Source organism: Fukomys damarensis, unplaced genomic scaffold, assembly GCF_012274545.1.
Source record: "Fukomys damarensis isolate Sample0158 unplaced genomic scaffold, DMR_v1.0_HiC HiC_scaffold_15, whole genome shotgun sequence".
Classification (NCBI taxonomy): domain Eukaryota; kingdom Metazoa; phylum Chordata; class Mammalia; order Rodentia; family Bathyergidae; genus Fukomys; species Fukomys damarensis.
In genome coordinates this window covers 37,127,628-37,141,202 of record NW_022900927.1, presented here as the reverse complement: position 1 = coordinate 37,141,202, position 13,575 = coordinate 37,127,628, and the positions used below count along the sequence as shown (strand labels likewise).

The 13,575-nt window shown below is 33.1% G+C and overlaps 1 protein-coding gene across 1 annotated transcript in view; it reads right to left on the bottom strand.

The window, feature by feature from the left end:
- The window catches only part of Trhde (thyrotropin releasing hormone degrading enzyme), a 388,565-nt gene that overhangs the window by 62,255 nt on the left and 312,735 nt on the right, over nucleotides 1-13,575 (bottom strand). The window contains exons 11-12 of the mRNA XM_033763780.1: nucleotides 11,166-11,299; nucleotides 11,007-11,062 (exon numbers count right to left, since the gene is read on the bottom strand). Of these exons, the coding sequence (XP_033619671.1) occupies nucleotides 11,007-11,062; nucleotides 11,166-11,299 (190 nt within the window). The remainder of the gene's footprint in view (nucleotides 1-11,006; nucleotides 11,063-11,165; nucleotides 11,300-13,575) is intronic.

The window sequence follows — 13,575 nt, the reverse complement described above, 5'->3', positions numbered from 1 at the left end:
AAAGGAAGGGTTATACAATTGAAGGTCAATGTATCTGAGTGGATAGAAACAGACACACATGGTTGGCCACAATACACACTTATCAAAAATATTTAAAAATTAGTTCAGTAAAATCTTAAGAGTTTTGACAGGTTCTGGAAGAAGCTAACAAATTGTGTTGAAATTTCAGGTTTCTAAATGATTATAATTAATTTCTCCTTTTACATTGGCTATTCAAAATTAATCCTTGCTGAAGTCACCTATTATTTTTTCTCTCTTTCATTTTTCAAAGTTCTCCACTCATCACAGCTACTATAATTTGAATGTGGACAGTGTTTCCTCAAAAGGTCTGTGTGCTAACCCTTGTTCTCCAGGTAGCAGTACTGGGAGGCACTTACAGATATTTGTAAGTGGGATCCAGTAACAGGTTCTTCTGTCATTGGGTTCGTGTACTTGAGAAAGATTTTAAGACCCTACTTGGGGCTTTTAGTGTCTCTCTGCTTTCTAACTTGTAACCTGAACAACCACTCAGACAAATGCTCCTACTCCAAGGTACCACCCATGCCAGAGGCCCGAATTAATGGATATTGGACTTGTACTTCATAGCTAAATGAGAATTTGCAAAATAAATGTGAGCTAAATAAACCTTTTCTCATATCCATTAATTACTTCAAATATTTCATTACAATAATATGAAAGATACTAATAAAACAGCATAGCCACAAAAAATTTAAATGTCATTTTTTTCGTCTCTCAGTACTTACTGCATGTAGCCAGGTTGGCACTACCTGCTTGTATAATGAAGACTCTTGCAGGTTACTCTAGGCTTAGAAGTCAGGCACTCTTACAAGAAAATGTCAGGTCTTCCAATAGGATACACTACTGAACACTTTAGAATTATGTATGTGTTTGCTATGTGCCAGTCTGTTCATTGGAACAGATGGGTGCCTCTTAATTATATAAAAACCCTCCACTAAATTTCCATGTTTGGTGAATTTCTAAGGTATTCATATGATGAGTCATGCTTAAGCTATCAATTTGATTATCTGAAATGATAACATCAAAGAATGAAAATCAAAAATACTTCAAAATACAACTGATTTCCTGATATTCTGACTGTTGAATGCCCAGCTTATACTCAAGGACCCCAAAGAGGTCACGATTACTTCAGCTTTCATATTGCTATATATATCAGAATTGCACAAAATGCTTAATAGAGTGTGGACTCTCAGTTATCCCAAAGAATACACAATTTTGAATCAAATATCCCAAGTGATCCACTTACTGAAAGAAGCACTGAGCCCGAGGATGCAAAATATGTCTTGTGAGCAGCAGAATAACTAACTCAAATTCATGAAAAGAGTAACAGTAAGATAAAATTATTCCCACCCAGGAATCTAAGGTCAAGGGAATATTCAAGTTTTTATGTTAAAAGTACATCTTACATATCTATTCATGTAGAGTCGGTGATATAAATGTACAGTTTGGAAAGAGATCAGACTAAATAAATTATTTATGAATAGGTATTTCAAATTCTTGGGTAATTCTGAGCCAATTCTTATGAAATCTCAAGTCTTAGATTTCAAAACAATTAGAGAACCAAAAAAAAAAAAAAAAGTCACAGTTCACACTCTTCAAGACCAGAGAGCATATATTCAGAATGGGAGTTATAAAATTCTTTTTAAGATGCAAGACACTAAAAATTAGAAAATACATAGACTTATTCAAATTTCCACTCTTGTTTGGAAATTTACACTATTCTCACTAAAAGAATGGTTAAATGCAAATTTATATGACCTACAAATATCACCTGGGTTTGTAACTCAGGAGGAAAGCCTATTTGTTACAAAAATGGATCAAGCCTACCAAATGATGTCAAAGTGCCTCTCTTTCACTTTTTACTCCAAACTTTCAGGCATTAGACGTTAATATTAAAGCATTTTCTTCTACAGAACTGAAACACAAATTTGGCATCAAAAGGTTACTACTTTGTTTTTTATTTAATGCAGCACAATTTAAAAGTCTCTAAGATAGTTTTCCACACTCAAATGCTATAGGCTTGCCCTTAATGCCTCAAGAAATTTGTACTACTCAGAAGAACCTGGTATAGTAGCTCCCCATAAATCCTCACCCTAGGGACAACATGTGTGACTCCACCCTGAACAGATTTCTAGACAGCTCAAAGGAACATATTAACTCAGCCTCTAACCTTGAGCAAACCAGCATACGCCTGCATGAACAATGGAGCTTGAAAATCCAGAAATACACTGTAGGCTTTTACTGGTTTATAATAGAAAGAAAGCTGAATATTTCTGGCTTGTTACAGGGAAATGCCCTGAAAATGTTTTCAGACTATTTTTAACATTTATCTGTGGCAAAGGATTGCAGAAACTAAGACCAATTTAGAGGGCTTTTAGATATGCATTTTAAAATAATTGCATGCAGAAAGTTATATGAGAGAACTTCACGGTGACTTTTTTTGTATGTCTCAAGATGTGCATTTGCTGCTGATGACAAATAGATAATTAGAATCCCAGCCTCAGGGACGTGAGAAATGTGATCTTTTGGGGATGGCCATGAAACTCATGGAAGGACTCGCTGTCAGTGAGAACAATAGTACAGAACAATACAAACTGGTAGAAAGGCTGAAAGCAGGTACTGTGCCCTAATTTTAATTGCGTTTGGTCTATGGCAGAAGATTGGAAACATACAAACAATAAATCTTAGTTTACAATAAACAGTTTCATCACTTTCAGGACTACATAAATGTTTAGTTTTCATTCTTTTGTACACACATTCTTGTGGCTTACCAAAAAATAACTAAGAACATAACTATACATGGACACTTCTCCCAAATGAGTCTAGCACAAGGAATCATTCTCCTCTCTCTGTTCAGTGAGTACAACAAAGTATACATTGGAATCAATGCTTTATTATTATTAATAACTCATGATTGCATTAGAAACAACTAGGAAAAATGTTAATTGTGAGATTATGTGGTACTGTGAAAAAAGAAATGGGTACCATAACAGAGTGGGAGAATCTGGATAGAAAGTCCAGCCTGCAAAGGCACTTTTAAGAAAGGGTTTCTAGTTCCCGTGCTACTGAGAAATCAAGAATTGGGATCTCATCTTTTTAAAAAGTTTCTACACTGCCAGAGAAATCACCAGCAGAGCTAAAAGACAATTCACAATGTGGGGAAAATTTTTTTGCCAGCTGTTCTCAGATAAAGGTCTACTATCAAGAATATATAAAGAAGAAAAAAAAATCAGAGTCCCCCAAATATAAAAACCCAATTAAAAATGGGCATCTGCAATGAGCAGATATTTCTCAAACAAAGAAGGACAAGCAGCACATAAGCATATGAAAAAATGTTGAACATCACTGGTCATTCGAGAGATTCAGATGAAAACAACAGTGAGATTCCACCTCACCCCAGAAGGAATGGCTACACTCAAGAAATCAACCAATAAGAAATGCTGGCATGGTTGTGGGCACGTAGGACCCCTTCTTCATTGTTGGTGGGAGTGCAGACTTGTGCAAGTACTGTGGAAATCAATATGGAGATACCTCAAACAGCTAGGATTAGAAGTCCCATTTGACCTAGCTATTCCTCTGCTGGGTATCTTCCCAAAATAATTAAAAGAATCATATCACAGTGATATATGCTCACCCATACTTATAGCAGCACAGTTTTTAATAGCTAAAATTTGGAAACAGCCCAATTGCCCATCATGTGGAGACTGGATAAAGAAAATGCTTTTTTGTTTGTTTGTTTGTTTTATAAAATATAGTACAACTCAGCCATAAAGAATGAGAAACTAGAGATATTTATAGCTAAGCTGATGCACATAGAGGCCATACTCAAGTGAAATTAGTAAGTCACACATGTGTAAATACCGAATAGTTTATATGGTATTAAAAACTAAAAGTGTAAATAGGATCAAAATATATAATTGAGATTGTATAATAGGAAGAAAAGGTCTAAAAGAGTAGAGGAAGTGGGAGGGAGTAGGCGAAAGGTAAAAAAGGAAAAGAAAAATATGTGAAAAGTAAAAACATGAAAATAATGTCTTTGTAAACAGGGAAGGGTGGAGGGACTGAAGGAGTGCTGGGGTATACGAAAAACAATAAGAACCAAGGTAAGTCATGAAAGGTACAAGGTACCAGTGATGAATGTAACTGCACTGCATACCTTAAATGTACCCATAAACAATAAAGATAATTTTTAAAAGAAAGATTTTCTAAGTCATTCCTTCTCAGTTTCATTTATGAAATGTTACTACATACATTTCACATTTATACAACCAGAAATCAAAGTAGAAATAGCAGCTGCTTCTCTAGCCAGGCTTAGGGTACAGTCCCTTTTAGGTGCAGCATTCTACTATCTTCTGTAACAAGTAGAGAAATGATCAACACGTGTTTTACAAGAAAAGCCTTCCATAAGCTAGAGGAGAGTTATGAAGAAGACAGGAGAGAACTAATAAAAACCGCTCTAAGAAGCCCCACAAGGAGTAGGTTATTATCACACAGCTTGCAAATATTGTTAAGGTGATTTTAACAATGCTGTTAGAAAACCAGAGTTCAAAAATGGAAAAATAAAGTTTAAGTCAAGGTTTTGAAATATTTTCATAAATTTCTTTTTCATGAGGGGTTATATTTCCAATAGCTACTGTACTGCATTTATAGTTTTTAAAATTAATCTCAGATTTTAAAAGCTGTGAGTCAATAAATGTATATTTATTAATTTAACCTACATACTCATACATATTGTGCACTACTGATTACTGTTCGCTGATACTTTGAACACTTCTAAGGGTGGTAAATACAATCTCCATTCGTGGTTTCCTGTGCTTGTAATAAAACACTAACACACTGCCAGAAATAACAGCTATCGTTATTCCTTAACAAAGTTTGCAAAATAAATTTTAAGAACTTACCTTTTCTAAGGCTTTGCAAATAATTCCATTTGCTACAACATAGCTTATTATAGTAATTTTAAAACTATGTTATATAGAATAAAAAGTGAGTTATGATATTTAGAACACAATAAATTGACACATAGTCTGCAAAATAATATTCCCGTGATACTAGAGACAAAGTAAAACAATCAATATGAGTGTTTCAAAGCAAAAATGGTGATGATGATAATGATTTACCTCTGGAACTCTTTTGAATATGCCCAAATTTTCCAATAATTTTCATGTATTTTTAATGATTTTCATAAAATGCTACTTAACTCCTTTATCTAGTAAAATACTTTTATAGATTGTTTAAATTGTACTTAGAGCATGCTAATAGCATTAAATATCCAATTCGGTGAATGCATTTCTGCTTGCAATTTTTCTGACTTTCCAGTTTCAATCACATATTATACTAATATATAATCTCAATATAAAGTTTATCTTATCCAAGAGCCATCAATTCCACTCTTGAAAAAAGTCAAGTTCCTCCTTCACTCAGTTGTCACCGTAAATCATTGATACTAAAGTGTATCTTTCAATTTTTATATTTTTCTGGTCTTTTTCTCCTTCTTTAAAAAAATTCTTTGATGATTTCATAGTAAACTTTCATTTTCCTAATGTCATTTCCCACAGGTTGTTTTCGATGCTCTTTCTAGACACATGAATAATTTAGTTTTTCATGCTTTCATGATACTTTATTCCTAGCACTTACACCCTTTGCTAATTACCTACCATGCATCATCCCCACTGCATTAGGGGTTCCCAGAAAGAAGGGGTAGTTTGTTCATTTTTATACCCCTCAAGGGAACAATGCTCTCTCAAAAGCAAAACCAAAATCAAATACAAATACTCAATAACAAAAATATCTAGGCATTTTAGTCATTGATTTCAAAGAATAAATCATTACACAACATAACCTGAAAGGTATTTGATTAATTGATTTTTTATGCATAAGCAATCAAAATCAGAGTATGTGCGTGTGGAAAAGTTCCAGTTAGTACAGCAGTATATACCTTTCTAAAATGAAGAAATAACACATTACCATAATTCATACCCATAAAAATCATCAGGCTTGACTTAGGGACCTGAACAAATGGAGAGAAATAACATGTTCCATTACTGGAAGGCTCAAATATGAGATGATGTTAATACTCTACAAATTGATTTGTAAATGCAACGCTTACTCAGTTATAATTGTTGTGATATTTTAAAATGGAATTTGTCAAACAAATTCTAAAACTCACAATGAAAATATTTTAAGAACAGGACAAAATTTTGTCAATCACAACATGTTATAAATCTAAATGAACTAAAACAATATGATAGTAATGCAAAAAAGAACATAGTGATCTAAATGAGATTACATCAATTTCCTAAAATATAAGCATTTACATTAAAGATCTTATTTAAAACATATGAGAAAAGAAATACCTTTAAATAAATAGGGATGGAATAGTTGGCAATAAAATATTTAAAGAAAATTAGGCTCCTATTTCATTGTATGTGTAAAAATTGATTAGACAATAAGGATTGAGGAGATAAGCAAAACCAAGTAACATTAAAAGAAAAATGGAATGTTAAAAAGCTTCATCAAAGGAAGACCTTCTATGTAAGAGAGAACCAAAAGAACCAGAAAGCTCTATGAGAAATTACTTGACACATAAAAGAAAAGCCTTTAAATGATGAAATATACCACAAAATTTTAAAAATCGGCATATTGTTGAAATAAAATATTGTAAAATTGTTGCTACCAAAAGGATTAATAACTCAAATGCCTCCAAAACACAAAAAAGTAGGAAATACTTTTGTCTATATTTTCTACTAAGTTTTTATGTTTCTTTTTTAAAGCAAGTGACAATTCACAGAAAACAGAAATAGCAAATGTACGCAAAAGATTGCTGTGTTCGTTTGCTGTTGCTGAGACAAAATAACTCTGAATATCAACTTAAAAGGAAAAAACTATGTCTTTTGTTTCATGGCTTTAGAGGCCCACTTGCTGCATAATTTTGAGCCTGTGACATATTAGAACCTCATGGCAGAGAGCATGTGGGACTACAAGACTTTCATCTCACGGTGGGCAGGAAGCAGAGAGAAAGAGGAAGGGACCAGGATCCTGAACACACTTTCAAAGTATGCCTCTAGTGTTCTGCTTCCTGCAAACAGAACCACTTCCTGACACTTCCATCCCCTCCTAAAAGAACCATTTTCTTGGGACCAAGTCTTCAATACATGAGCCTTCAGGGAACAGTCCAGATCCAAACTATAACAGATGCACAACTTATTTTAACTAGCAGTGAACAAATTCCAAAAAATATTTTGATTTACAAGATTGTCAAAATCTAAAATACTTTTACTCTTTATTGTAATAGAAGATATATATGGTTAATAGAGGGTTAAATTGAACAGGCTTTTCAACATGATTTCTAATATTCAGTTAAAATCCTACATTCTTGAACCCCCAATTCCGTTACAGAAATCAGACCCATATAGTATGTATATGTGCAGCAGAAGATGGTTCCAAGATGACTATAATTAAAAAAAACAAGAAACAATGTTCACGTTTTTTAAAAAACTAAGTTGTATGGAAGAATACACAAAAATAATCAGGCCAATACATAACAAATATTTAAAATGTTAACTGTAAAGGGGTTAAGTACTGGCATAGAATGGAGGGAATGAAAAAGAATGCTGTTGTATATCTTTCTTTGTTTTAATATTTTACCATAACAATGTACTCTTATTTTTCATATATTTAAAAAGTAATTTAGAAAGAATGCAAGATCAGTTTCTTGATCACACAAGAATAATGAAATGAAAGACTATAATTTGATAAACTGATCATTTAACAATTAATTATCAATTCATACTGTTAATTCTATAACATATATTGACACAGTCTTTCCTGAAAGGGCTATGTATTAATAAAAGTATGAGGCAAAGTACAGCCATCCAGATCATGCAAGAGCCAATAGGAACCTAGAAAAGTAAATGGTGGCTCAGTCAGGTGACGCCTGCTCTAACAATGACCCACGGAAATCACCTTACTTTCTCTGGAAACTCATATGAGGAGCAGGAGGAAAGATGAAACAATATTTTTTTTCTTTTTAAATGAATGATAATATTATGGCCAGAAAAAGAGCACAGGATGAAAAGAAACTTCCTTCGTGTGATGGCTAACTCCCTTCTGTTTTAAGTTGGGGATTCCGGTGTGCCACTCTTTGGTCTGATTCCCTCTGTGCCATCCTCCACATGCACAACTGAATTAAGTAGAGAAACACCCTTACTTTCCATGTCCCTGTTATAAACTGGTAATAGTAATGACACTCCACGTGTTTACAAACATTAATTAACAACAACTTCAGCACAGTATCTGGTGCATGAGTTCTAATAAATATTCATTTTTCTCATTACTTTTTATTTTGACTTCATTTATTTGCTTTTTTGTGGTTCTCAGAATTGAATCCAGTATCTTCACACTGAGCTGCATTCACAGCCATTTTTTTGTTTGGTTGTTTTAATTAGGATCTCACTGAATCGCTAAATTGCCCAGCTGGGCTCCAACTTGAAATCCACTAGCCTCAGCCTCCAAGTCCACTGGGATTACAAGACCGTGTCTGGCTATTTGTTATTTTTTTAAAAAGCCAAGAAGTGCTTTGTGAGGGCATTGAGCAGAGGTCTGTAGGAGATGAGATATACAGATAGAAGGGACTTTGCTCTCTGTGCAATGCCACGGCCATGAACAGCGACAGTGCCTGATATGCTCAAGAAATTGAAAGAACTTTGATATAGATTGAATAGCAAAATCATGAACCACTTGCTAGAACACAGTGAAATATAAATAAGTGCAAATTATTTGCGTGAAAAACCACAATTTTGTATTTATTTCTCCATTCTAACAATAAAATTATCTCCCAAGCAATATATAAATTGAAAGTATATATTTAATAAGATTTGCATATTTTAATAAATGTATATAAATGATATTATTATTATTTCAAGCTATTATGTCTTTCAAAATTAGAATTTTTTTTTGCCATTATTCTCCAAACCACTCAGTGTAACGGCCCACACAACATTTACATTATACTAGGCATTAGAAATAATCTGAAAAAAGGATTGGGGATTTAGCTCAGTGGTTCCACTGCCTGCCTCGCAAGCACAAGGAGCTGATTTCGATCCTGGTACCAATAAAGAAATAAACGAATAATCTAAAGACGATTTAAAGTATACAGAAGAATATGTGTAGGTCATATAACATTTTATACTATACTATACCATTTCATATGAGTCGCAAGTATCCACAGATTATGGTAGCTACAGAAAATCGTGGGACCCATCCTACACAGATACAGAGACAGGACTGTAGCATATGTGAAACAGAATAGTGTCTGGATCTATCAAGTATTGAATTCACTGGTGATGACTACGATTTGTTCTGTTTTGTTGTAGCACCTAACCCTTTCCTTTTGGTACTCAATCTCTACTTCTCAGTGTAATATTACATTAAGCATACTTTCTATATTTCTGGGCTCTCTAAGCTGCGATGTAGAAATATTTTTTCTGTCATACCTCATGCTTTCTTTAATGTCTTTATATTTTACTGCAAAGAAAGTGCTACATATTAATCATGACTTCACATATGGCTTTCTTAGCGGCCTCTATCCACCTCTCTTGTTCCTAAATTTTTCCGAAATAAGATGGTGCTATGGGATGGAAGGACCCTCACTTTCCCCTGCTGGAAGTAAACCCCCATTCTCATTATACAGCTTTATTTAATTGCTATAATTCTACTAGAAACTCCCTTGCTGATAAATTGTTCTTAGATGTGTCATATAGAAAGTGGGCAAATTTCTGCCTGTAACACGATGTGTCTCATCAGACTGATTAACAACGGTGTCACTCACCAACAGAATAGTAATCGTTTTAGGGCCTCTGGTGGCAATAAAGTGAGTATCAAAGATTTGTTGTCTTTAACAGAAAAAAAAGGCTTGTTTTTCACTATATGTGTATTCTCCCCTATAAATTATAAAAATCTACAAAAACAAGCTCTTTCATTGATCCCAAACTTTGACTTTGCTTCTGTCAAAGTAATTATCAAGTCTCCTATATATGAGTTCATTAGTTTTGATGGATTAGAATGCTACAGAGAATGATATGTTTTTTTAACATATGGAAGAGAATTGAGATTTGATTGAATACATAAACTGTAAAAGCAATTTCAGGTCCCATGAATTAAACATTGTCTATAACTAAGATAAGTTGTGTGCTCATGTCAGACATAAGAAAATAGTTGTACACAGTTATCTTCAGAGCAAATGTGGTAAATCATGACAACCAGGTAAGTACAGAGAAATTCCCATGTCTAAACTCTAGTGTGCAAAATTATATCATTAAAAGCAAAACTATCTGGATTTGAAAGATTAATGTCAAAAAGGCTTACTTATTTATTTTACTTATTTAGTCTCAAAGTCTAGTAAATAGTTTGAGTTTATGATATCATTTCACATGATGACTATTCAAAGGAACAAATGTTTTAACATAAATCAAACTGTGAAAATAACACAAATATTACTATAACTAATACAACTAAAAGCTTCTGCTGCAAGATTGCTATATATTTTGTCCAAAACAGTTTACCCTTTGGAGTATTTGTGTTCCCACATGAGCTTTTCATAATGAACCACATTCAAAAAAAACATTAAAATATAATATACTGACATGTGTCAGGAAAACATGCTGCTGATGCTTGAAAGTATCTCCTGTATGGTACACTGGTCACTTTGTCTGGTTCATTACAGAAATTGGCAACAGATTATTAATCTCCAGAGTGTTAAATTGAACTTGCAGTGAAATTGATCAAATTTCTCTTGTCTCAGAAATACCCTATGGCTATTAATGATCAAGAACGTGGGACACTGAATATAATTCAGATCTAAGCACAAAGAACATGATGAGATGGAAATTATTTTTTTATTCTTAAATTTGAAATCTGTATGCTAATTAGCACAGCAGAGGACATCCTAGCAGCATAAGCTTTTATTATGGATCCACAGGAAAACATACCTGGCTAGGCTGAAGGCATCGTCGATCAAACCTGCACGGTTACTGACAGAAAGAACCTACAAGGCCCATCAGGAAGGAAAAGAAAGAAATCATTTAGGATTAAAATGACAGGTGTTGAGACATAAAAGCAAATGATTGACAAGCAAATGTAGAGTATACCTCATGGTTCCTGATTAACTGATCTACTAATAATCTCCAATTCCTTAGGTCATAGTTGACTCTAAAGTAGCCTGTTTGATTGATGTTCCCAAGAAGCCAGCTTCCTTTGTCCAAATAAGCTATTCTATGATGCTCTGAAACAGCATTTTGAGAGTAAATAGATTTTAAGTTTTAAGTGTTAAAATGGAATGAAGTCTATTAAATTAATATCAGATATAACAATTCCAATAATTAAATGAAAAGGCCATCGTAAATATTCTTTAAAAATGTTCTTTAAACACTTGCATCTAGAAAAGATTGAAAAAAACTTTGAGTTGTTTGCCTATTATCATCTCAATAATTATTTTCTGATAATTAACATGTTTTGTTCTTGATAAACCCCATTACCTACACATAATTTTTTCTCAAAATAAATATAACCTAGGAATCTACCATAATATTCATGCTTTTAATTAGATTGTATGCTATATGTGACTAGAATAAAAAATAATTTTAGTCACATATACTGCTTGTTGTATTCAGCAAGAAATTGATTAAAAACAATAGAGTTCAATTACTTGAAAGTTAATGTTGGTGCTTGTCTTTTTCCTCATGCTTTCTTATGAATACTAATGAATAACAGACTTTCCAGATCATCAATAACATTAGAAAAAGGAAACCTCATTTGTTCAAGATGCTAATATTTCTACATAGAATTAGAAACAAAGATAAATTCTGCTATTGGAATCACTTTGGAAAATGGTAACTTATGTTCATCAGGGAATGCAATTAACAGAAGCCAGTAAAGACTAGCTGTGTGTGTGTTTCTGTGTGTGTCCTTCAAATAAGGTACAGAGAGAGAACTCTATTCACTAGTAAAATTAACTTTTATTGATTCCACAGAGCCAAGGATCAAAATTTTGACATTTTTTGCTGATCTTAAGAATACATGCTTCATACACTTTACAAGATGGAGTTGATTTAAACTCCATACACACACACACACACACATGCACAAACACACACACATACATGCAGGAGGAATAAAAAAACATACTGATATATTCTAATTTCTACAATGACTCAAAAGCCATAACATTTACCACAGAACTCATATGCCCCAAAGCTAAGTAGTGGCCGCATCTCTTGTTCTTATTCCACTAAGATTTTTATTCATCAGAATCCAAAAGAGGAAACACAGCCGGGAATGGTGACACATGCCTGTAATACCAGCACTCAAGAGGCTGAGGCAGGAGAGCTCTGTGAGTTCGAGACCAGCCTAGGCTACATAGTGAGTTCCAGGTTAGTCTCAACTACATAGTGAGACCTTATCTTAAAAAACAAAAAACAAAAACAAAAAAACAAAACAAAAAATCAAAAGAGGAAACATAATATTCACTTTTATTTCCCACAAGGACTGAATCTCTCTCTCTCCCTCCCTCCTCCTACCTCTTCCTCTCTCTCTTCCTCTCTCTCTCTCTCTCTCCCTCTCTCTCTCTCTCTCTCCCCTCTCACCCTCCCCATTCCTCACCTATCTCTCTCTCTCTCAGGTAGAGGCTACACAACAAAGTCAAACTTCAAAAATGTGAGTCAACATTAACAATCATCTATTTTTTAGGCCTGAAGTGGGGTGAGTTAACTTGATGAATGTTACAGATTACTCATTTTCAAAATGTTCAGTAAAGCAAAATGTAGTTAAACCCAAAAGTACATTGAATATAAAAATTTAATCTTTAATGTTTCAAGTATCATTCAACTTTTTGCCACCTTTATAAATTAGGTCTATTGGAGCAGTAGAAAAAAGTCTCAGACAGGTTAATCAAATTGAGCAATAATGCTAGATATTTCTCTAAAATGAAAACTGTTTCTCAAGTCTCTAAAGCTTTATAAATACATATAGTTTTCAAAATTTAATATGATTATTCATAAATTGCTTTAAGAAATTTAGAAGATCACTCCAATTTTACAGATATAACAATGACAAGAGAAATAACTAATAAGAAAATATGGAATTTTTAAAAACTAAAAAGCTCATAAAGAGGTATTGTAATTAATCATGTCTAATTCAGAAGAATAGAAGCTAAAACAGAATATTCATGCTCCTTAGTAACCCTAATTGTCTTTAGGTATATTAAGTATTTATTAAAAAATGATTGAATTCACTAAATTTAATAATTTTCATTTCATAAATGTTACAATGTTAAAGCATCAAGTTTAATAAATGAACACATTACATATTTGAAGTTTTCATGGATTTCAATAATATTAAATCTATTTTTTAAAAGTGATTTCATGTTCACATTTTAGATTGTTGGCATAATTTAAACTCCATGTGCCACATTCAGCTCTGGTTATCAAATTTACTCCATTAAACAACTTACAGGTAGAATATAGCCAAGTTAAAATTTATATATATATGTGTATATATATA